Source organism: Podarcis bocagei (genome assembly GCF_964188305.1).
Source record: "Podarcis bocagei genome assembly, chromosome: 15".
NCBI classification, from domain to species: domain Eukaryota; kingdom Metazoa; phylum Chordata; class Lepidosauria; order Squamata; family Lacertidae; genus Podarcis; species Podarcis bocagei.
Window position 1 is genome coordinate 20,769,674 of NC_138141.1, and position 24,821 is coordinate 20,794,494.

Consider the following 24,821-nt stretch of genomic DNA (forward strand, 5'->3'; position numbering starts at 1 on the left):
AAACTGCAGAAGCTGAGAGTGCAGTTGCACCCGGGTCCTGCTTCCCACACGCATGTGGCTGGCCACTGAGTACAGGATTGGGAACAGCTGTGACGTCACATGAGACCCTTTTAACTATAGATGCTACATAATAACCCAGAAACCTCAGCATGCCAATCATGCGCTCCACGTTCCTTCTGGGTCAATTGATTGGTTCTTCTATCCATCCCATGATCTCAGCTTCCAAGATGTAGTGTATAAAGTTCTTCTGTGACTTGATCATGTGATGGGCGGCTGGTCTTTATCTAGGATGTGGCTCCTCTGCTGCTGTCATTAGCAGAACCTCTCACTCTTCCTGCTCTCCGACGAAAGATCAGCTCAACTCCAGCAATGCAGAATTCAGGGTCTCCGAGAACAATCCTAACAACCTCTCCTCCGAGGACAGTGACCTTCTCCAGGATAACTACATTTAGTGCTTCCCATAGGCTGGCCTGGTAACTTGCTTCCAACCTTTGGTGGTTTCTGGCAGGGGATACATCTGGGATGCACAGCTGTTGGCTGGAGGATTGGTACCCAGTGGCTGAAAAAATGGGAGTTTGGGGGATTTAAAAAACTTTTCCAGCCGTGCACAGAAGTTTTGAAAACTGCAGGTTGATGCTTTTAATATCTAATGCATCTAGGAAATAGAAATACTCTTCCCACATTCGCTGCTTTGGCACAGTCATACGTAAAGTGCTTTGTTGGAAATCTTGGTATTCTTGTTGCTGTGCTGCACTGTTAATGGACGTGCACTTTGCAGCATAGCATAAGCCAAAGAGAGAGGGGAGGCTCTCTGCCCCAAGGAATTTACCATCTAGACTGAAAAAGTGTGGGAGTCAAGCAACAGGGTAAGAGAAGCAAACTGGAAGAGGGGAGGAATGAAAGAGGCAGGGGTGGGGGTGAGAGACAGTAAACTGCTGGTTTGGGGCATTGCTCAGAAACATTTCCTTTTCTTAAATGTACTTTGCACTATCCTCTTTCATCCAACTTGTGAAATTAAATCTTTGTAACATAATAATTCATGCACAAAGTTTCACCCAATGCTCACACAATTGCTGGAGCATGGAGATGAATGTAGCCCCTTCTGTGCAGAATGTGTGTACAGTAATGAGTCTGAGTCCATCTGTGCAGCCTTGGTTGGATGTTAGGAAAGCTACCCATAAGCCACCTGTGCCTGTCCAGTGCTCACTTGGGAAAGCAAGCATATGCAAAGCAAGTTGATGGTGTATTAAAAAGCCGGGGGGTGGGGGAGAGCTGGCTGGGAATGTTTGAAAGCAAAGAGAGGTGTGAGCTTTGTTAGTGGCTGGGATTGGGTTTGCACTATCTTAACACTGGGGCACTAATGCTCAGCATCTTGAATTCACTGAAGAAATGGGAAGCTTTGGGGAATAGGACCAGAGAGGAGGGAATCTTTCAGCTAGAAATGTAAATTTCCAGAGGTACGAAGAACCAGTCGCTTCCAAATTATGTGCCACTGAAAGGTCATTCTGGTGAATACCAGGCTCCTTAAAGGCTTGTTATGAGAGAGAAGCACACCTGTCCTGTTGGGTGCTAGTGCCAAGTGAGGGAATGCTGCTTTTGTTTGAGTGGGACCCATCCGGAACAACAGAATTCTATTTTTTATCTGATGCAAAAAATAAACCAGAAATAAAGGACGGACTAGCAGCTTGGATCGCACAGTGTCAGCTGGCTCCCAGGCTTGCTGCTTGCTCACCAATGACACATTATTTTTCTTTCTAGCAAGATGCTGAGCGACGCAGAGAATATGAAGCTGTTTGGGCCGTGCAGTCAGATGCATGGACACAATTATAAAGGTGAGGGGGCCTGAACAACTTTGTGGGTGATCCTGCTTATTTTTAACACCACCATGGGGTGGAGGACAGAGCAGCTGTTGAAAATTTATTTGGGGGTTTCCACCTGAATTTTCTCTTGACAATTCGAGCCTCCTGGTAGTCCTGCAATTCTCTCCATCTGTTGCACAGATACATAGTGGAACAGCAGAGGCTGGATATACTTGTCTGTTACATGGCTTGAATACACAGTCAATCCCCATAAGGTTCCTCATGTTGACAAATGGCCAGGGATAGAATCACAGAGCCTAGGATTTGAATAAGAGTAGAGGCAGGGATGCGGGTGGTGCTGTGGTCTAAACCACTGAGCCTAGGACTTGCCGATCAAAAGGTCAGCGGTTCAAATCCCCGCGACAGGGTGAGTTCCTGTTGCTCGGTCCCTGTTCCTGCCAACCTAGCAGTTCGAAAGCACGTCAAAGTGCAAGTAGATAAACAGGTACCGCTCTGGCGGGAAGGTAAACAGCGTTTCCGTGCGCTGCTCTGGTTCACCAGAAGCGGTTTAGTCATGCTGGCCACATGACCCGGAAGCTGTACGCCGGCTCCCTCGGCCAATAAAGTGAGATGAGCGCCGCAACCCCAGAGTGGACCACGATTGGACCTAATGGTCAGGGGTCCCTTTACCTTTACCTTTATTAGAGGACCTCCAAATCAAATGGTGGGAGCCTAAACACAGCTGAGAGGTGGTGGAGCAAGAGGTTGAGTGCTTTGGAATGACTCTTGGAAGGTGAATCAGGGGTGAACAATGGGGCCAGGTAGACTAAAATGGAAATAGCACCAGGTGCCAGTGCATTAAGATGTGTTTGCAAAGCTGGGTTGGAATAAGTCAGGATCAAGGTAACCAGGAGGAACTTCATAAGATGGAGAATTTTCAGAGTTAATTAATAGCCTGGAAGCAAAACGGACGTCTGTTGTTTCAACCACCATTGCATCCATTCACCATTCAAGGGATGTATGTGTTAGCTGCTGTATCAACTTAATTTTCTTTGTTCAGCTTTGTGCAAGTTCACATTTTGACAGGTTTGCCTTGAGATTCCAACACTGTCCCCATTCCAGAACAAGCAATAAAGGAGGATCTGCAGACATTGCTGGTCTTGGAGAGTTAATTGTTTTCTTCTTCTCTTCTAGTTGTGGTAACTGTCCATGGAAAAGTAAGTAAAACCATGGGTGGCATAGGGAAGAAACCATAAGTAGCTAGGTGTGACTGGCAGACTCAATAGGTGTTTTGGCTCATTTGTTCTTCCATGAACATCATTCATTCCACTACAACCTGCTCATCACTGAATTATCATGAAAAATGGAGAATGCCAAAATTATATTTGACCAACAGGCTGGTATTATTCTACAGTACATGTGATGAGAGCTTAACTTACCATCTTCCAGAAAGTCTTCATTATGTGGTTTGAAGGAAAGCACATAAGCTTATAGGGACGTGAGTGGCGCTGTGGTCTAAACCATAGAGCCTAGGGCTTGCTGATCAGAAGGTCGGCGGTTCTTATCCCTGTGATGGGGTGAGCTCCCATTGCTTGGTCCCTGCTCCTGCCAACCTAGCAGTTCAAAAGCACATCAAAGTGCAAGTAGATAAATAGGTACCGCTCTGGCAGGAAGGTAAACGTGCGCTGCTCTGGTTTCACCAGAAGCTGCTTAGTCACGCTGGCCACATGACCCGGAAGCTGTACGCCAGCTCCCTTGGCCAGTAAAGCGAGATGAGCACCACAACCCCAGAATCGTCTGCAACTGGACCTAACAGTCAGGGGTCCCTTTACGTTTACATATGCTTATGCACACAGAGACAATATTCATATTTACGTTTGCATGAAGACAATGTAATGCACATTTAAAAAGACAACCCTAGAAATAATTATTGCCATGAAATAGAATTACTAAGAGTATTAAAGGCTTGTGATTCAGGAGCCCATGAATGTGCATAATCCTAACATTAAATTGACAGAACATTGGAGGGGAAAGGCATTAGGGTTCTGCTGTTGGTTAGTTGGCTTGTGTTAAGGGTTGTATTTATGATATTGTGAGCTGCTAAGTTGCCTAGAGCATCCGTCTAGTTGGTGGGTTGCAGCCTCACCTAATGCGGATTGCAGCAGCAACACCTACAACCATACAAATATATGGTGTAAAAACATGTGGGCTTCCAAATGCACGTTTGGGCTAATGATGGATCCCTGGTCTGAAAATGCTAACGTCTACTGAACTAGTCTGCTGGCGTGCTCTGGTCCATGGGGTCACAAAGAGTCGGACACAACTAAATGACTAAACTACTACTACTACAACAACAACAACAACAGAGCTAGAGGCTTTTTTCGCATAGACACCATGTATATCTAAATTTATTATTTTGATTAACCACCAAGAAGTTCTCCTACGTGATCAAGACTGAATAGGCAGCTCCCAATTCATTTTGGAGCTTGCAAGGTCGATTGTACCCAATGGACCTTTTTGCCACCCCACTATTAGCTATTATATTGCTAACCTGTAACCGTAAAAGCCAAGTCTCTAACTCTGAGTGGTGTTGCCACATTAGCCCATTGCTGCAGCTTTGGTGACACCTCAAAGGCAAGCAGCTTTATTGTGGCATAAGCTTCCACCTGCAAAGCCCACATCGTCAGATCATAGAGATTGCGGACCGTGCTTTAAAAAAATGTTGCAGGTTGCACACCCATGTCATGAGGCAGCCATTATAAACTAGACACAAAGTTCTGGGTCGTTGGGAGTGCCATGCAGAAGGCTCTGAGACTAATTGCAATAGACTTCATGCCCACACCCTCTAGCGGGGAGTGGGTCGCCACTAACCTCTGGGTCATGCCTGTGTATATTTGACTTTAGTGTGCTGGCCAGCTCCCATACTTTCCTTTCCTAGATGGCTGTAGAAATTCTCCAGCGGCCACCAGGAATTCAAAGAGTAAATTGTATTCCCACAAAATCACCTGTCCATAGATTGCTGAGATGCCCACTGATCTTCTTTCTAGATTGATCCCACTTCTGGGATGGTGATAAATCTGGAGGATTTGAAAGCATTCATGAAGGTAAAGATGCTGGATTGTGCCTGGGAGATTCTCGGCTGAAACTGTAAACACAAAGGGGAGGGCAATGGTTCTCTAGCCCAAATCTGCTCAGCACTTCCCAGCTTTCCAACTCTCATAAGGTTGATGACTGCTGTTTATTAGAAAAAGACCTCGCGTAACCCAGCTTTCATTCTGAGAGCGCAAGCGGTCAATCACAAAGTCTGTTCAAGGACTTGCAAACCAGCAGCTGGCATGTCTGTTTGAAATGCAAACTAAAACCTTTCGCAATTTCAGTCAGCCTAGTGAGCCATCTATTTTTATTTTGCCTTGCGGGGAAGAAAAGAGGGAAGGACATTGCAGAAATGAGTATATACTGTACTAAGAATGTCGGAAGAAAACTATTCAATCAGATGAAAGGTTCCATCTGTTTTAGCAATTCTTGTTTCCCAGAGTGGCTCAACCAAATGTCCCAATGGGAAACCTGTAAGTAAGACATGAGGATAATAGCCTTTTTTAGCTCATGTTCCCAAGCATGTTGCCTCTGAACCTGAAGGTAGCCATAATAACTAGTAGCTTTAAAAGCATCCCAATCTAGGGACCATCATCGTATCTTGTTGTAATGAATTTCATGTTACCTCAGGGAAACGTTTGGCCTACCAGACATGGCTGTACTACAATTCCCATCAGCCCCAGGGCTGATAGGAGTTGCAGTTCAGCCACACCTGGAGAGCCAAAGGTTCCCCACCCCCGAGTTAACTCATATGTGCATAAGGGAAATAACAATTATTTTAACAATCCTGCTATGCCACAAAGTAAAACTGATTAATCAAAATATTGCTGTTGGTTTGCTTGCTTTTCAAAGTACCAAGGAATAGGTTCAGCAAAAAAACTCTTCTGTGATACAGGGCCTTACATATATTTCGCGGACATACCACACAAATTCAGAATTTGGTGCTGAACGCAAAATTCAGCATTCTAAGACCCAGTTTTTAAAAAATAAATAAATGCTGGTTCCTATCCTTTATGGCCCTATTAGGCTTGAATATATTTGGTGAACTCTCCAAAGTTAAAGCAGAGGGGGAGGGGGAGATTGGGGGTAACATTTTCTTCCACTGATGATAAGAATTTGATACATAGCTTTTTGCCCTGTAGCAAAAATAAAAGCAGAATTCCTCGCACACTGCCCAAAGCCAGCATGGTATAGTGGTTAAGAGTGGAGGACTCGTAATCTGGTGAAGCGGGTTTGCTTCCCCGCTCCTCCACATGCAGCTGCTGAGTGACCTTGGGCCAGTCACACTTCTTTGAAGTCTCTCAGCCTCACTCACCTCACAGAGTATTTGTTGTGGGGGAAGAAGGGAAAGGAGATTGAGACTCCTTAAGGAGAGTGAAAGGTGGGATATCAAGTCCAAACTCTTCTTCTTCTTCAAAGCAAGTACAGTGGTGCCTCGCAAGACGAAAAGAATCCGTTCCGCAAGTCTCTTCGTCTTGCGGTTTTTTCGTCTTGCGAAGCAAGCCCATTAGCAGATTAGCGCTATTAGCGGCTTAGCGGGCTTAGCGGAGCAGCTGATAAGCGGCTTAGCGGATCAGCTGTTAAGCGGCTTAGCGGATCAGCTGATAAGCGGCTTATCGGATCAGCTGATAAGCGGCTTAGCGGATCAGCTGATAATCGGCTTAGCGGATCAGCTGATAAGCGGCTTAGCGGATCAGCTGTTAAGCGGCTTAGCGGATCAGCTGATAAGCGGCTTAGCGGATCAGCTGTTAAGCGGCTTAGCGGCTTAGGATCAGCTGATAAGCAGCTTAGCGGCTTGGGAAAAGGGGGGGGAACCCCGCAGGAACTCGCAAGACATTTTCGTCTTGCGAAGCAAGCCCATAGGAAATTCGTTTTGCAAAGCACCTCCAAAACGGAAAACGCTTTCGTCTAGCGGGTTTTCCGTCTTGCGAGGCATTCGTCTTGCGGGGCACCACTGTACTCATATTCATATCGGCTTATATGAATATCCCTATAGGCACATTCATATAGTATGTTCAAATTGAAGAATTAAATTATACTTGGTGTAAGATTTTGGCTTGTCTTGGTGCAGAATTCTTCAATAGAGCTCTGTGGAAACTAAATGAATTTATAATAGTTAACTGCTCTTTGCTACTCACTTCGCGTCCTTTGCCTTGTCCCGCTTAGTATCCTTTTCTGCCCTTCCCCAGGAAGCCATCACAAAGCCCCTTGACAAAAAGGATCTTGACCGAGATGTCTCCTACTTTACCAACATTGTAAGGTAAGAAACCAGGATGATGCTCGCGATAATGATAGTGATATACCTTACCCACTGTCAGTGGTGGACCACGGGGTCTCAAATTTCAGCAGCGCCCTGTGCAACACCAAAATTCGGTGCCCTCCCCCAACCTTTGCCTTCCATTCTACAACATAGTTGCAGTGCCCCCCAAGGCTCTGCACCCAGTGTGATCCTTGTGAGGTTCCTGGGAGGGTTATAACAATTTAAAATTCGCTATTAAAAAGAGTTAAAACGAATCACAGAATAGTTCAATTGTGTTCAAATTTTGTCCAGCTCTCACATCTTTTATTAAAGCCTCAGCAAACCACTCACCACTTTCTCTTGTGTTCCTCTAAGTCGCATGCAAGAAAGATGCAGACAAGCCTAACGCCCTGATTCTGTCTCTGTCAAATCTCCAGCACAACCGAGAATCTCGCTGTATTCATCTGGGAGAACCTCCAAAAGCACTTGCCTGCAACGGCTCTTCATAAAATAAAACTCTACAATACAGATGAGAGCAGCGTTGTCTATAGGGGAGAAATGCCAGCTCCATCGACTGTCGTGAATGCCTGCAGAATGCCCACCACAGATGACCAAAGGAAGCTTTGTAGCAGTCCTAAAAATATGTAACTGCTGGTCACGATTGCAACCTTCCTGCCATGTGCTCCATTTGTGGGCTTGGGGAAAATCCACTGATCCATCACAGGTTACAAAGTCTGAACCCACAGGCGTGTCCAGCACTTGTCTGTATTCATGCGCACACTACCAAGGGGTTTAGAATCTTTGGCTAGAGTTATGATGTGCATCCATTATGAGTGCATTTTTCTCTAACCCAATGCCCACAAGAGGTTTGTATACAAAAGTAATAAAGAAAGCTTGGTTTAACACATGGAATGAAAGTGACAGAATATATAAATGCTGCTTCAGACAGCAAAATTTTAATTTAAGCAGCCAGCAAATCCTACAGTGCATAGACACCTTGATTTAAAGAGTGAAAGAATCCCTAACTATTCTCAAAAGCCTACAGAAAGTGAGTGGGAAGTGACAATTTTGCCAATGAACCCCACGCTAATAGCAAGTCAAGGAATGAAGAGGGAAGGGTATACCTGTCCTTAAGGGCAAAACATATGTTGGTTCCTTAAGAGTGTGACTAGGTTCGTTATTGGACCTTGGAGCACTGACAAACCATTGAGAATATAAGGTTATTGTAGTAATTTTAGCCAATGCAATCTAATGAAAACGGGAAGTGGGCTTTGAGAGGAGTGATTTCTATAACTCCAATAGTTTGATTGTCATGTTGTTTCTTCCCAAAATTTCCCATTTTGTTTATTCTGCTTAATTAAAAGTTGAAAAAGTATAATCCTAGTGAGCAATGACTAAACTGGTTATCCTTCTTTGCTTCCTTGTTATCATGGCAGTTTGCCTGCATTCTTTAACGGGAGATGTTGATTAGATTTTACTGGTAACTAGATTACATGTACTGATCTTTATTCAAGGTATTAGGAGCTCAGGAGTCTTCCAGGGCATGTTTGAGGTAAGATTGGTACCAAGGTCAAGAAAGTTCAGAATGGGGATCTCCTTATGCCAACCTTTTTATTTGTGCCATGATCTTCAGTAATAAACCATAGAAAAAGTTCAGAATGACACACACCTGTACACACACACTGCAGACACACAATACACACTGCACACACACACTGCAGACTCTGTTTTTGAGCCTTCTTGATTTTAATTTGTTTTAGTCTAGTTTTTTGCCATTTTAAACTTCTGTCAGGGCTCTTTTACCTTTACATTTTTTATGTTTTAAATTATGGTTGCAAGTCTTTAGTGACAATTTTATTGTTTTATCTTTTTGTTGACCGCTTTGAGATTTATCTACATCAAGCGGTATATAAATTTTATTAAATAAACCAATAAATAGACAGACAAATGGTGTGACTCACTATAAGGCAGTTTCCTAGGTTCCAGGTGCTCTTCCCAGATGTTTTGGACTACAGCTCAATTCTGGGTGGGGTGGGGCTGATGGTTGTTGTACTCCAAAACATTTTTAGGGTACCAATATGGTGAAGGTTGACCTAATGAATGAAAGCAACATCTCCAGACATGGAGGCGGTCTTATGGTTCTTAGTATGCTGTCCCTGGGAAGAAGAAGACCTCATTTTCACCTGTCAGCTTCTGCGGGTGCAACGTTGTGTTACCAAAAAACAAAACATGAATCCCTAACAGAATCAGGGCATCCCTTTCTCTGTCTCTCTCCTCTGTCTGTTTCTCTCTCTCCACCCCTTTGTTTTCAGCAGCCAACTTCTCCAAAAGAGTACAAAGCACATTAAAACATTGCTGTTATCATTGAAAAGATTTGAAGATATACAGAATATGTCCAAAGCGCTTTAATTGCATTTAGATAAGTAAATCTCAATATAGATAATACAAAAATAAAGGCTAAACAATTAGACTTGTCCGAAAAGTTAGATTTGAAGTTGATATTGCTTGAGTGCCTCCTTTAAAAAAACCCGATTTATGGTCAATGTTTTTCTTTCATTGGTGACAGCTCTCACACTCATTAACCTATTTCCTTTTGAACATCTCTGTGGATCAGAATAGTCCCAATAACTCCTCTAGAAGGCCTGTTTATTGAGCTGATTTGCTTGCGCAAAGCTTACTTAAGAAGTTAGTCTATGGTGTGGCCTTTGCAGAGTATTCTTTCAAATCTGTGGCAAGGTTACACAGCAATGAGCATTCATCCTGATTTGCTGGTGGGATCTTCCCGTTAATAATTTGTTAATCCCACAATTTGCCAATGCATTTGCCTGTAGCTTTCCAAACTTTAAAAGGTCAGTTTTTTAGTGGGTTTTTTCAGTACCAAGGAAAGGGCTGTAGATCAATGGTGGGACACCATTGCACGCAGAAGTTCAATGCCAGGTTCAATCACCAGCATCTCTTGGTGGAGCTGAAGCTCTGGAGGGCCACTGTTGGGTCAGTGCAGATAATACTGAGCTACATAGCAATGGTTTGACTTGGTATAAAACAGATTCCTGTGTTTAATCCGCCTTAATTCTGCAAACCTAAATTCACAGATGCACTTCAATCCCTCCCTCAAATAGTGACAGCCTGTTGGCACCCCTAGATAGGTTAAGATTAAGTATATTGTCAAAGGTTTTAAGCTCAGAGCATTGTAGAGCAGACTCGTTCTCCTCCGCATCCTATGTGACCACTGGCTAATCTCTATTGACCTGGAACAAAGATGCCATGAAAACCATAGGGGAACTGGACAGGGACTTCTGCCCGGCCCAGTTCAGTAAAATTCTCAGCATCCAGAATGAGCAGGAAGGTACCTCGATTCTGAAACAAGAATGATGGTCAAAGTCGAACAACAATACTGAAATGCAGGATTATCTCCCTCCCACCAATGCACCCTCTCACAATGCTCTTTTCAATAAAATTAGAAAGGTGAAACACAGAGGAACAGAGAAGCTGTACAGGGTGCTTCCACATGGCAGTTTACTGTGGACCCAGCAATGTCCATGCATGCAAGTTTTGCGCAGCACCCTCCCAATGCCATCCTCATCAAAATTCCATTTGATATCCTCACTTGCCCCAAATTTGAACCAGACCTTGCCCGGGTTATTTCACTTATCGGATATTCCACAGAAATGGTAAATCCAGATTAAATGGGAGAAAACTATATGGGATTGGCATTTTGATGAGGAGGACGTCACATGGAAGCTACGCAAAGGTTGCATGCCGGAACAGCACCAAATCCACACACTGAACTGTTGTGGTGAAGCACCCACATTGCGTTTCGAAGCAGAACACAGGATCCTTCTGTACACACCAGTGTTCACTAGAGATCATTGTTACTGTTGTTGTTATTTATTATATATTGTATTTTACTGGTCCTAAAATTAATGTTCAGACAGTGGCCATTTATATAGGCAACGAAGACCAAATTACCTGCTTGGCTGTGAGCACAACGGACAGAATAATCCCACGATCTTCTGCAGCAGAGTTAGGTTCTGGCACAAACACTGGCTCAGAAGGATACATTCCATCCTGTCGCCAAATCTTGCAGGCAAAAACAAGGGGACAAAACAGGCTCCTTATTGTGGGTTTTAAGAGCCGGCTCTGGCCCACCCTGAAATTAACTGTGTTTCATCCTTTTACCTTCATCTCCTTGGTCTTTATGTCAGTCTTAATCAGTGAGTCACCAACCATATGCCCAAAGCCACAACCATAGAAGTAACGATATTTCTTTGTATTGTAATTAGAATAGTTAATCTGGGGGAATTCAAGACCCCCTGCTTCCTTGAGGTTCTCATTATGTAGGCTTTCATATGTGCACCAGATCTGGAAAAGGAATCAGCACATTATAAGTACATTGGCAGTTGCCTTATACTAGGTAAGCCTGTTTCTCCATCTAGCCCAGTATTGCAGTAGTTCTTCAGGGCACCAGGCATGACCTTCTACCTGATCCTTTGGAAATGTCAGTTCCTGTAGTCACATGCTTGCTAAATTGGAGCCCAGTGTTTACATTTTCTTTTGGCAAGGAGCAGCTTGGCAGCTACAGCACGTAGGAGCAAAAGGGATGTTGGTGGGCAATACAACCATATGGAGAGCGAGTTCAGCACAATATGGAAATGTCAGGCACAAACGGTAGCCCCTATAGCATCCCTTTGTACAGAGAGTACATACCTTCCCGTTGGACTCTTTCGTGGCCGTTGCTGATGTGTAGGACAAGGGGCTGAGATTCTGTCCCACAGCTGCACTGGGATCCACATTGATGGGCAGAACAAAGCGTCGTGGATACGGCCTTGCCACTGAATTGTAGGCCTGCCAAGGAGACAGGATGTCATTGCAAAAGGAAGAACTGGTCCCCTTTTGCAGGCCTGGTATAGAGACAGGGAGCAAGAACCAACCAGTAGAGAAACAGAATTCCTTGGCCTCCCAGTTTGGGCTCCTTCTTGGGATAAATTTGGTTCCATTCTGATTTTAATGCAAACCTGCACTTTTGAAAATAAAATGCAAACCAAAATATAGCTACCCTTTGATATTTGCACTTCTCTGAATTTTATGCTGCAGTTCTCCAACCAAATAATCTGTACAAAATGGATTTAAAGATCATGAAATGTTAAAGTGCACCATTGGTGATTCAAAGCTTCTTTCTTCTGGAAGCTGGAGATTTCAACCACCTGCGTGACTAGTTGTCAAGTGCAGCTACAAGCTGCATGTGCTTTGGGCACAGAACGGCATTATATTCAATGCCAGTCCAAATCAGAGTAGACCCATTGAAGTTAATGGACATGACTATAAGTTCATTAATTTTATGTAGGAATAGCACTGAAGACAACCCACTGGACTGAAATGTTGCGCTCATGAATGCAATCCCACACCCACAACAACAGCACAGCTGTACTTACCATAGTTAATTATGCACTAAACTCCACCTTCACAGCATGTAGTGAGAGGGAAAGGGAATCTTGCTCCAGGAAAAGACATAGCTGAATGTAGCAAGAGCTGCACATAGGTATTCCTTGCCACTGATGCCATCTGCCTACAACAGGCTGCTTACACAATTCCTGAATATGAGAACCACCCACCAACAGTGCCTCCATCTTGCCAGGATTCAACTTCAGCTTACTGGCCTCCACGACTGCCTTACCTGATCCAGAGCCTCGCCTGCCTTATGGAGGTTTTGCAGCCGGTAAACATCAAGAGCCCCTCCATCATCTTGACAGCATAGGTCAAGGACGATGCATCCTTGATCTTCAAAGGCATTGATTTGATGGAAAAACAAGAGAGGCTCACTGCAGTACTGCCCGGGCAACACCTGTGCAAGGAACACAAGACATGCCAGTGATGGCATCTCAGGCCCTCAGTGACACCTAGAGAACATTCCACAAAGCATCCCCTCTGAAAATCTTAAGTTATATATTTCAGCGTTGCTGGAAAGGATTTTAATATAGGGGCAAAAGTAGGAAGCCTGCCAGCCAGCTTCTACTTCATAGCCCTCTGCTGCTACAGGAGGTGGCTAAAGTATCGCACTTCGCAAACAGTGAGGGGGCAGGGTTGGGGGGCAATAGTTAGCAATGTCATGAGATGGTGCCTTATATACCTGAAAACATCAACAGCCAGATAGCTATGTATGAGGAATCTGATATTTCAAGCTCCCCAGCCCATGGTAGATGATTGCAGAGTTTGTCCAACATGCAAAATTTGTACCAGGTGTACAGGTTTTGGCGCTCTGGCAAGAATCTGGTTTTGAGAAAGTGAAGTGGCTATCAACTGAATTCATGTTGTTACAGTGGAGGCAGACTGCAGAAGCCTTGCAGGAGTTTGAGAATATATGATCCAGGAAGGTGGATCTTTAGTTCCATCTAGTGCAGCTTTCTACTTCCCCCCAGTTGATAGCCAGAGGCCTCTCAAATCTCATAAGCAGGGCTTGAATGCAAGGAGATCTTTCCCAGTTGTTTATTCCCAGAAGCTGGTATTCAGGGGTACATTATGAAGAAGTGAAATTCTTCCGGGGTAGGGAACATCCAGCCTAGGGACTGAATGTGGCCCTCCACATTACTCTATCAGGACCTCTAGACTTGGCCCAGGCCATGCACTCCCTGGCCCATCACTGCATTTTCCTTGAGTGCTTCTGCTAGGCTGAAAGGTGTCCTTGGATACCGTGATACATACAGTATCCCTTGTGCATTTGCCCATGAGGGCAGATGGTTCCCCAAGCTGCAGAATGTTCCTCACCCCCTATATACTTTCAGCTGCATTATGAGTAGGTGACATGAGCTCATTCCTTCAAAACTCAAGAAGTCAGTAGACTTGGCTGCTGGGCAGTTCTTCAGCAGGTAAACCTATTGTAGCAAAAGCCAGGCACTGCCCAGAAAAGAAAAACGAGCCATGAGGCAGTGAACCCAGAAGACATACCTGCCCAGTGAGCTTGTTCACTACATGGAAGCGGGTACTGTGCTCAGGCTCCCAGCTGATCGCTTCCAAAAAGGATTTCCCAAGAACCTTGGCTGTGATGAACTTCCAGAGGTTCATTTTGAGTGGCTGCTCAATAAAGATCACATAGTTTTCACTCATTCCTACAAAGAGGAGACAACAAGGCTCAGGACAAACACTTCCAGCAGCACTTCTAAGCCCCTGCTGCTTTGCTTTCCGTCATGGCCATACCTAACCTTCCTCCTGCTATCTTGACCCTTCCTTGCTGAAGGAGTTTCAAATTGCACCCAGTGCAACCTGGTGTGCTCCAAATGATCTTGGACTACAGATCCCATTAGCCACAGCCAGCGTGTGGCGTTGTAGTCCAAAATCACCAGGTTGGGTGAAGGCTTCAATATGTAAAGCTTTGAATAAAATATATTTAATCAGAGTATTAATTGCACTATTTCTATAGCACTTCTCACTATACCGCTTGTGATTTGTGCTAAGCAGTCTGCTAAAAAAAAAAAAAAAAAGAATACCAAAAGTGATCAGTATATTCCTGCAGCTATTAAAAGTTTTTAATAATAGGATAACCTCCCCATTTCTTTATGGGGCTGCTTTTTGGATTAGAGGAGTGCGGTCTAGTTAAATATTGTCCAAATTAAATTCCTACAGATCCCAAGATGTGCTCCTAATGCAGCTGCACTTTTGGTAACAGGACAGTGCCCTTCTGAGATAAGAGCATGGTTGCCAACCTTAAACCTTTGGCTTAAGAGCTTTATGGTTTTTTACTGGAAACAGGGCTGTTAGCACGTTTACCTGGGAGCACCTTTTGCAGTGCTTAGACAAAGCTTGTTGTCCTCCAAGCTGTCTGTGTTAGGCTCTCACCCTTCCTCCTCCTCCTCCTCCATATGGGACATGACAGGAGGTATAATCTGTACAGCATGTCCTATTTTATAAATTCAGTGCTGGAGTCTGGCAGCATACGATTGGCCCTTTAGTAACCAAATCTCCAGGAAGGTCAGTAAAATTATAAGTTAAATAAGTTAAATATCCCATGGAAGATAAAAACCCAAGGGTATCCCTATCCCGATGGTGGCTAAATTGCTATTAATATCAGTGAGAACAACAGGATTCCTCAACATCTGAAACTGGAAGGACTGAAACTGGAAGGACTATCTCCAGGGACCAATCCAAGATAACTGTAGCTCTAACTGGTAATCTTTATGTTACACTTTTGAATCTGTTGTGCTCTGAGATTCCGGTGCCCTTCTGTTCTTTTCAGTCTATTGGCTGTGTTAAAGTGATTTGATGAATTTCTATTCCAACCCACTGACTAGGCTTTCATGATGTCTGGGCTTTGACTCAGAGATGTTCCATCCTTGCAACATCGACTATGGGTACATCTGCTCCACTTAAAAGGAGGGCTGGCAACTCTCACCAAAGCTGTGGTAATAGGAAGGTTTCATCTTATCCTCTGGCTCAATAGAACACAGCACTTTTGCACCCTGCAGGCTAGAGTCATCGGAGCCCGACGTCTGTGGGGGGACACAGATGATGTTATAGTTGGAGCCTGGAAGAGAGAAAATGCATTTGCTATTTTTTATTATTATTAGCTGCCCATCTGACTGGGCTGCCTCAGCCATCCCAGTAGTAGTCGTAGTAGTAGTTATTATTATTATGATTATGATTTATTACTTATACCCCGCCCATCTGGCCCGGCCTCCCTAGCCACACTGGGTGGCTTCCAACAGAATATTAAAAGCACAATAAAACATCAACCATTAAAAACTTCATTACACAAGGCTGCCTTCAGATGTCTTCTAAAAGTCAGATAGTTGTTTATTTCCTTGACATCTGATGGGAGGGCGTTCCACAGGGTGGGCACCACTACCGAGAAGTCCCTCTGCCTGGTTCCCTGTAACCTCACTTCTCACAGGGAGGGAACCACCAGAAGGCCCTCAGCGCTGGACCTCAGTGTTTGGGCTGGACAATGGGGATGGAAATACTCCTTGAAGGATACAGGGCTGAGGCCATTTAGGACTTTAACGGCCAGCACCAACACTTTGAATTGTGCTCAGAACATGACCCGGCCAGCAGTCCAGCTATAGATGGAACTAGACATTGGCTCCATAATTGTTGATATGGGGTTTTGGAATAAATGCATGACATGAATGCAAGGCATTCTGATTTATAAGCCTCCATGTTTCCAGTTGAGAATAAGGTCATGCACACTCCATGACACTGATTTGGATTTAATATAAGAGGGTGGAAGACGCAACCTCCAACGCATGGTTGTGAAACGATAAGCACATAAAGATTCTAGGCCAGTTCTTGTCTTATTCATGTGACAGAAGCCTCTTATTCATGTCCAAGGGCCACAGGCAGTGTTAGGAACACCAGTGATCTAACCAGAAAGTGCTTGCCAAACTCCCATGCTTTCCATGACATTACAGCAGCTTTCCTGAACAGGGGCCCTTCAGATGTTGACTACAACAGACGTGCTGGGGCTAATGGGAATTGTAGTCCAAAACACCTTGAAGGCACCATGTTGAGGAAGGCTGCATTAGAGACTGCAACCACTTCTCTCCCTGTCCCTTTTCCCTTCTGCATGACAAAGGTGTTTGCAAACGTGGCATGAAGGTTGGCAACATCAACCCGGCCACATGTGGGAATCCCTTGCAGACGACCACAGTGCCTGGAGGCAGGCAGTCAAGTCATGTATCCATAGCAGTGACCAGAGGAGAAATGACCTCTGGGAGAAGAGAGAAGCAGAGAGAAGAAATGCCATGGTGCATCTGCAGCAACACAGCCGGACGCCTTCATCTGCCCCAGCTGCAACAAAACATGTCTCTCCTATATCGGTCTCTACAGCCACAGCAGGCACTGCAACCATCCAACAGCTTGACCTCATTCCCAAAGGCACACTCCTCCATTGGCTCCCAACACAGACGGATGCCAACCATGTATTTTTACATTGTAATCCTGAGGAGCCAGCAAGGACTGTTGTTGTTTTTATGGATTTGTAAACTGCCCTGGGAGCAGTTCTGGCTGAAGAACAGAGTAGAAATGCTTTGGATAAATAAATTATTTTGAATAAAAGCAGAAGAGAAGAGAAAATATAATGATCACCTTCCCTGACCACCACCACCAGTCTTCAGCAAATCAAAAGCCCCTTGCCTTTGTCTGCTACCAGATGCACTGGAAAAGGTATTGTTCTCTGACAGTTCCAAACAGAAATCGATTAGTTAGTTGGCAGTGCAGTCCAACAGAGTGACCAGGCAAACATATAAAGAGCAAGCTGCATCTGCTGCAATCTCTGCATATAAAACCTTTGTTTATGAAGTGTCTGTCTTGGCAAAAGTAATGCCTGAACAATAATGCAGCAGACATCTGATCCCCCCAAACTGGTGCTCTGAACAAAAGTGAAATATGAGTTGCAGGAAAGAATGCAAAACTAGTTCTGCAGACTTCTACATTGTTTTCCAAGTCTGCCCCAAATGTTTTATTATATAATGACAGGAGCCTGGCACCTTTCCCTGCTATTCACATGTCCTGACACAGAAGCGAACAGAAGCAAGTGAACAGAGCAACAACATTGAAAGTTCAGCAAATTCACAAAATTGCTGGGAGTAATTGGAGCAAGTTGGCTGCCTAAACTTCAACAACACAGGGAGCTAGAAATTTCTTTCTGGGCTCTCCTCCTGCAGCACTTCTCTTCATTGCAAGCTTGATATTGCCAGTTACAATAAATACTCCAAATATTTCAGTTTAGTTCTCTTTGCACTTCGTACTTCACCATCGCTGCCCCGAGCACAGCGACAAGTAGGCTGCAATCGCCACTGAAGCCAATAGAAATATGCTTTGCACCATTTCATTTCAATGCACACAGCCATATACAATGCAGAATCAGTTACAGGACTGGAAAAATCAACAGATAAATTCCTGTCAGCTAGTTGTCAAGCTGTTTTGTGTGTTTTAATCAGAGCTGTGAGAAAGTGGAGTGAGGAATCTTTCATCAAAGTAAGATTATAAGGAGAGGGGATCTGCCAGTGTTTGCCTTGAATGCTGCTATTGCCTGTCTCTTAGCAGCCCTTATCCAAGAGTCACAAGTGTGATATATTTTTCATCAGGGAAGCTAACGTCTTTCTGAAGATGAGCAAATATTTTGATGCACAAAGGACAATATTGCTGTGATTATGTGCGCCAGAAAAATAAATTAATGATGTTGCCATGAGGGCAGGGTGGTCTTTACATGTTATGTTTTTATAAACATGTACACACACACACCCCAAAAAAAGAGTAGCTACTGTTGCAGAAAAAACAATAATTAATGTGGAAGAAGGCTTTTCCTGAAGCGTGGAACAGTCATTTTAGGGGATATTAATTATGGGATATCTGTAAAATGTGCTTTATTCTTTTTTTAGAGTTTGTTTTGTTGTACACTGCTTTGATGGCCTCAGGTTATAAAGTGGTTTATAAATCTGTAAAGAAAATATACCAGAGGCAGTGCATGCAATCCAGGGATTCTATTGCTCTGTCTCTAACTTGTGGAACAAGCTTCTGGTATCTTCGGAAGTTGCAGGAGAAGCTCTCCCACAGACCACAGTGACCTACTGGGGATATATAAGAAATAAGGCAGCCTCTCATATAATCTGGTCCTGAGCTGTATAGGGCTTTATATATTAGTACCAACACTTTGAACCTGGTCCAGTAGTGAATGGAGCTCCGCATCCAGTCCATTCCTAGCATAGAAACATCACAATCTCATACACAATGTCGTGATTCTCCTAGAAGTCAGACAAGTCAGCCTCTTCTGAGCCATACAATCTCACCATGTTTTCCATACGAGTTGCCCATGTTATACGCTGTCCCGTCTGGGTCATAGTGTGGGTGGGCAGTTGCTCCATTCACTGCAATGTACTTTGTCCAATCCACCTGCAAATGCAAACATATATATATATATTCCCTTTCAGGGTCTAGGTGGAAGCGATTCATTTATAAATATTTCTCCAGCCCTGGTATAAGCTAGACAACATGGATCTCTGCCTTTGCAACTAGTTGTGAATGGCACTCATTGGCTACCTCTGCTGATCAGATTTCAGTAAACAGACCCTTTTGACTTCATCGCAGATGCATTTGTCAGAGTGCGCATGCTACAGTCTCATACACACATGCAGAAGATTGGGGTGCGAAAGGGTTGGTAATCTGCTGGCTTAGAGAATGGACTCTACCATTTCAAGGGGGGTTTCATTTCTGGATGGTCCTTTTTCTTCTTCTTCAAAATAGCCATGCCAATAGAAAACTTGAACAGTGTGGGGTGGGGATTGTGCTAGAAACTGTCTTTGCTAACCTGGTACTCTCCAGATGTTTTGGACCCCCATGCGATGAGAGCTGCAGTACAAATGACCTGAGGGGAAATGGCTAAACTAGAAGGTTTCTACCTGCGGGGTTAGCTTTCTACTTTCATTGAGTTTGGAGGAAAACATTCAAAAATGGGATCTTTCACCTGCAGACTGAAGCAGTAGAGGCCATTCTACCACTCCAGGTCTCATGTTATTCCCATCTCTGCCACATCTGCAGACCAGACCAGGTCTGAGTCTCAAAACAGCAAGTCTCATCCAAAGTGGCCTACCCTTCAATACGGCTTATTTACAGAGACTTAATCAACACCTGGGACGCGGGTGGCGCTGTGGGTTAAACCACAGAGCCTAGGGCTTGCCGATCAGAAGGTCAGCGGTTCAAATCCCCGCCACGGGGTGAGCTCCCGTTGCTCGGTCCCTGCTCCTGCCAACCTAGCAGTTCAAAAGCACGTCAAAGTGCAAGTAAATAGGTACCGCTCGGGCGGGAAGGTAAACGGCATTTCCGTGCGCTGCTCTGGTTCGCCAGAAGTGGCTTAGTCATGCTGGCCACATGACCCGGAAGCTGTACGCCGGCTCCCTTGGCCAATAAAGTGAGATGAGCACCGTAACCCCAGAGTCGGTCACGGCCGGACCTAATGGTCAGGGGTCCCTTTACCTTTTAACTAACACCTATGAACCTTTAACCTCACCCTGCAAGTGCTGTGATCCAGCTTCCTCCTCCTGTGACCTTAACACCACAGTCCCACTCTATTCCTTCACCTTCTAAGAGCATCAGGTAGCCGTCCTGGATTCCTGGGAGACCCCAGAGAACCACTCTCAGTCAGACTGAACCATACTGGGCTTGATAGACAAACAGTCTGACCTGATTCAGGTTCTTTTACCTTCTCCTTTGTTTCAAGGGTTTCCGGATTGACCTTACGCATTAAGTTGGTTTCTGTGCTGACGTAATAGTCGCCTTTGTAGACCACGTAGTTCACATTGCAGTTGTCCGTCATTTCTGGAACAAAAACCCAAGGTTGGTTTGTGGGTGTGCTACAAAACACTTGGGATCATTGGAGTTGCATGGATGCTTTTAAACCGATATTGAGTGCCAGAAACTAACAGTAGCAGCAGCAGAGAAAACATGTTCTTCTCTTTATTTTCAACTTTCTTGGGCACATGAAACTTACCACAATTACTTTGCATTTCTGCTTAACCCTCAAGAAAGAAGGGCTTTTTCACTGGACAGGTTTAATTCAAATCCATCAAACCTCCTGTGGGGAAGGTTCTCAGGCAGGGTGGAAGGAGAAAGAACTTGCCCAGGTGAAGACCACCTGGTGGAAACCCTTACACATATGGTTCCTAATTGCATAGTATATCCTGATCTCCGTCAGCAATTTCTAGATCAACTCTGCATCCCCAAATAGAAACCAGAGTTGGATGTCATACATTTTCTATTACTGGGGAATGATCAGGAGCTCACCAAGTTAGTGGATAAATCTCTCTATTTGGTTTTTTTTGTCGTCGAAATACACTGCAGGCGCCCGATCTCCCTGGAGACCTAGAGATGTGACGATAGACTGCTCTGCCTCCTTTCTATTAGCAAATGTTTTGTGCCACTGGGGAAGTGGTAATTCTGTATTGATAATTTTTTTTGGATGTTTGGATGTGATGCCAATAAAAGGTTTGATGATGGTGGTGGTGGCTTTTAAACCAGTGGTTTTCAACCAGTGTGCCGTGGCACCCTGGGGTGCCTTGAATGATGGTCAGGGGTGCCGTGGGCAACACTGGCCTCTGTCCCTCTTTCCTTCCCTCCCTCCTGTGATGCCCTCTTGCGTCTCTGCCTCCCAAAGGCTTGCACAGCTGTTTATTGCATCAGCCCTGGCTATAAGCTCTGCAGGCGAATGGTGCCTCTGGGAGCAGTTGCAGAGAGGGACTCCCAAGGAGAGGGGAGAGGCAAGGAGGCTGAGGCAACACTCCACAAAGGATGTTTGAGACTGTCAGCTCTGCAGGCAAGGGGTGACATAACTGGGCTCCTGAGCCCCACAGGGGTGCCGCAGAAAGAACGTAGTTGGTCAAGGGAACCGTGGACTCAAAAAGGTTGATGTACAAATGTGCTGGAAATGTAAAAAAAAATGAGGGTGCTTTTTAATCATATGTGGTGGTATGTAAGATGACAAAAGACTTCTGGGAAATTATATATAATGAACTGGGGGGGGGGGTGTTGAAAATATGTTTCCTAAGAAACCAGAAGCTTTTCTTTTAGGTATTGTAGGACCAGAGATCCTGAAGGACCAAACGAAACTGTTTATTTACGTGAGCACAGCTTCACAGACTCTCTTAGCTCAGAAATGGAAAGATGGTACACCTCCGACCAAAGAAGAGTGTCAAACAAAATTGATGAACTATTCTGAGATGGAAAAAAACTTACAGGAAGATTTAGAAACCAGGAAGAGGGAGTCTTTAATAAAGAACGGGGAAAGTTTATAATTTATTTGAAAAGCTATTGTAAACAACTACATACATTGGTAGGACTGACAGGAAACTTGTAGTAAAAATTTAAACTATGGATTGGCAAAGGATTTATAAGAATAGAGTTATGATAGAGATGCAGAGGGGGAAATCATTACATTAAGATCTGCAATGAGCGTGGGGAGGGAAGTCAGAAGGGACTATATGTTTATGTTTTTAATTCATTTGTTTATGTAAAATAGAAAATGAAAAAATAAAATTTATATATATATAAAAAGAAAACCTCTGTTTTCCTTGTCAAAATTGTTTGTGCCTCCAGGAGTCACAGATGAAAGTGGGGGACGGTGGGGGCACACACAAGTGGTGGCAACCTGCCTTAGTGTGGCAAGTGGCCTAAAAAAGAGAGTCACTTTGGCTGTTTTTGATATGAGCCAGTGAAATGGTCCCTTCCTCTTGGCTCATTCTCTTGGATTACTGTCAACACTGTGAAAGGTGAGCTCATTGCAACTGAATGAAATACACTGCGGAGTCTCAGCTGAACTGATTCAGAGGAACCTGAGACATCCCTTTTACATGAATTGTCAGGCAGCTATAGAAATCCTACGGGGGCTGGAAGTAAAAAAAGGCACCAAAGATTCTAAGATAAGGTTACCAGATGTCCCCATACAAAATCCATGGAAGTTGAAAAGTGTCCCCGGATTCATTGAAAAACATCTGGTAACCTTATTCTAAGAGGTGTCTCCTCTTGGCATTCTTAGTGCTAAAGAAAGGGTTTTAGTGATGTTTGAGAAAGGCTGAGCAATCCTGTGAAAGTTGGAACAGGAACTGTGGGAGCTTGGGAAGGAAACAGAAACCAATTACATGCAAATGAGATGAAGAAAGGTGCTTATCTTAATCTCCAGGTGGGAAGGTGGAGCAACAGAAAGCTTTTTATGTGGTGGGATCAAAAAAGGTAAAAGATGTATCAAAGCAGTTTGGAAAAGTGTTAAAATATATTCTTTGCTTGCTTATTCTGTAAGGTTAGTCTGTGTTGCATTGCAAGGCTTAATAAACTTTTATGACACTTACTTGGCACTTCAAACCTTGACATGAAGCGCTCAAAAATGGACTTGCAAGGGTCAGGCATAGCTAAGGTTCCAAACTCAGATACCATGATCCGGTTGTTCCGGCTGTTAGTCATGTAGGAATCGCTCTTGAGGAACTTGCTGCTGTACTTCACAACTCCATCATCAATGTCAAACTGGTGCATCAGAGACATGCCATCAAACCAGTGGTTATACCTTCCATTGGAGAAGAGAAATCTAATCAGCGCGGGGGCGGGGGGAATAGGAGTACAGGGTGCTGATTTCACTTATTTCCCTTTTCAGCTCCTGCCAACTTTAGGCATCCAAGGCAGAGGGCCTTCTTGGTATTGGTGCCCACCCTGTGGAATGCCCTCCCACCAGATGTCAAGGAAATAAACAACTATCTGACTTTTAGAAGACATCTGAAGGCAGCCCTGTTTAAGGAAGTTTTTAGTGTTTGATGTTTTATTGTGTTTTTAATATTCTGTTGGAAGCCACCCAGCTTGGCTAGGGAGGCCTGGCCAGATGGGTGGGGTATAAGTAATAAATTTTTATTATTATTACTCCTACTCCTACTACCTACTTAGATCCTCACTGATGAGAAAATGTGCACATGCAGTTCTGCCCATGTAAAATGCACATATATACCAAAGTAAGAGCAACAAGATCAGGTACAAGCTGATTTGGGGGGGGGGGTTGATGAGGGCACACAGGTGTGTTATTTCATCTTTTCCTTCTCAGCCAGGTAATAAAGGGAGGGGAAAACACATCTCCCAAACTCGGGGAAACACTTGTTTGATTGAATTTATGTAAACTTCACACAGAGTGGGGAGGAAGTTCAAAACCAATGAATGCAAATCTCAAAGGACTGAAACGTTTTTCTTAAAAACTTCCTTTTAGATGAGGGAAACAAGAAATGTTTATTAATAAAGAATCTATCTCCAGGATACTGACTTGCCTGTTAATCCTACCACCGCTAGGAAGATGGGGGTGGCCAGAATTCTCGAATCCCTAAGAACAAACCTTGCCAGCTGTGAGCAACATGGTTCTTGTATTTTCTTTCTGGAGACACAATTGACCGAACAACCTACGTATGAAAGAGCATATCCCTGTGTGGCTTGTAACTTTTCTGGGTGCCTTCTACAGCCTGATCCATAAAGATATGCAGATTTTTTTATCTCTGAGGTTTAGAATCCCTTGCAGGGCACAGCCACAACAAACCAAGCAGGCCTTACTTGTCTTTTCCAAACTCAAACTTCCCTGGGCCAACTCTCAGCAGCTTGCCCTTCAGCCAGGTGGGGACGTGCCCCTCGATCTTCGTAGGAATAGCTTGAGATGTCTCTTCTACGCTGCAGAAAAATGGCGAGATGCATTCCAAGCCCTTCCGGTTGCTGAAGGAGACCTGCTGCTGTTTCTGGGTCAATAGGAGACTTGGTACCACTGAGGAGACAAAAGCAAGAAATTAGCAGACCAAAAAGGAATACGGGCGCCCACCAACTTACCTGGAGGTTACATTACGGGCTTCCGTGCGCATAAGTGAAATCATGTAGGCTGCAGCCTATGCAGTCACAAGAGCATGTGATGTACTGTAATACTTGGGTAAAGCCATGCATTTTCCCAGAAACTAAACAATGAGTCCTGGCAGGAGTGGCACACAGTCTCAATGGAGACCACCACCAGTGTCCAAGACATGGGGGCAGGGTTCTTCTTCACCAAAGGGAGTGCCCAAATCTAGCACTATTCACACACACACACACCCCAGCAATGAACTTCCATGGGGAAAATAAACTCATACCCTCAGAGACATTACTGGGATGTCAGGTTTCCCAGGCTATCAATTTTCTGACCACAGCTCCCCCATATTTCTGTT

The 24,821-nt window shown here is 44.3% G+C and overlaps 2 protein-coding genes and 1 long non-coding RNA gene across 6 annotated transcripts in view; 2 read left to right on the top strand and 1 right to left on the bottom strand.

Moving 5' to 3' along the window:
- Nucleotides 1–8,184, top strand: part of LOC308574702 — a 301,005-nt gene extending 292,821 nt beyond the window's left edge. The window contains exon 2 of the long non-coding RNA XR_014002553.1: nt 8,025–8,184. This is a non-coding gene — a long non-coding RNA (uncharacterized lncRNA). The remainder of the gene's footprint in view (nt 1–8,024) is intronic.
- On the top strand, nt 313–8,033 carry LOC308574669 (6-pyruvoyl tetrahydrobiopterin synthase-like). Of its 2 annotated transcripts, XM_081172793.1 has the most exons (6): nt 317–473; nt 1,759–1,832; nt 2,994–3,016; nt 4,847–4,903; nt 7,082–7,152; nt 7,569–8,033. In XM_081172793.1, the coding sequence occupies exons 1-6, from the start codon at nt 370–372 to the stop codon at nt 7,777–7,779; spliced, it is 540 nt and encodes a 179-aa protein (XP_081028919.1). In that variant the 5' UTR covers nt 317–369; the 3' UTR covers nt 7,780–8,033. The 2 variants fall into 2 exon arrangements, with proteins under 2 accessions (XP_081028920.1, XP_081028919.1); XM_081172794.1 differs by lacking the exon at nt 4,847–4,903 and having other exon boundaries at nt 313–473.
- Nucleotides 8,185–9,521: 1,337 nt separating the features above from the next.
- Nucleotides 9,522–24,821, bottom strand: part of BCO2 (beta-carotene oxygenase 2) — a 78,787-nt gene continuing 63,487 nt past the window's right edge. For all 3 annotated transcript variants that reach the window (XM_081172589.1, XM_081172591.1, XM_081172590.1), the window contains 11 exons: nt 24,187–24,391; nt 22,956–23,167; nt 20,318–20,433; nt 18,909–19,011; nt 15,515–15,646; nt 14,074–14,234; nt 12,806–12,973; nt 11,839–11,976; nt 11,311–11,493; nt 11,101–11,211; nt 9,522–10,488 (listed from right to left, as the gene is read on the bottom strand). In XM_081172589.1, coding sequence (XP_081028715.1) covers nt 10,372–10,488; nt 11,101–11,211; nt 11,311–11,493; nt 11,839–11,976; nt 12,806–12,973; nt 14,074–14,234; nt 15,515–15,646; nt 18,909–19,011; nt 20,318–20,433; nt 22,956–23,167; nt 24,187–24,391 — 1,646 coding nt within the window. In that variant the 3' untranslated portion in view covers nt 9,522–10,371. The remainder of the gene's footprint in view (nt 10,489–11,100; nt 11,212–11,310; nt 11,494–11,838; nt 11,977–12,805; nt 12,974–14,073; nt 14,235–15,514; nt 15,647–18,908; nt 19,012–20,317; nt 20,434–22,955; nt 23,168–24,186; nt 24,392–24,821) is intronic.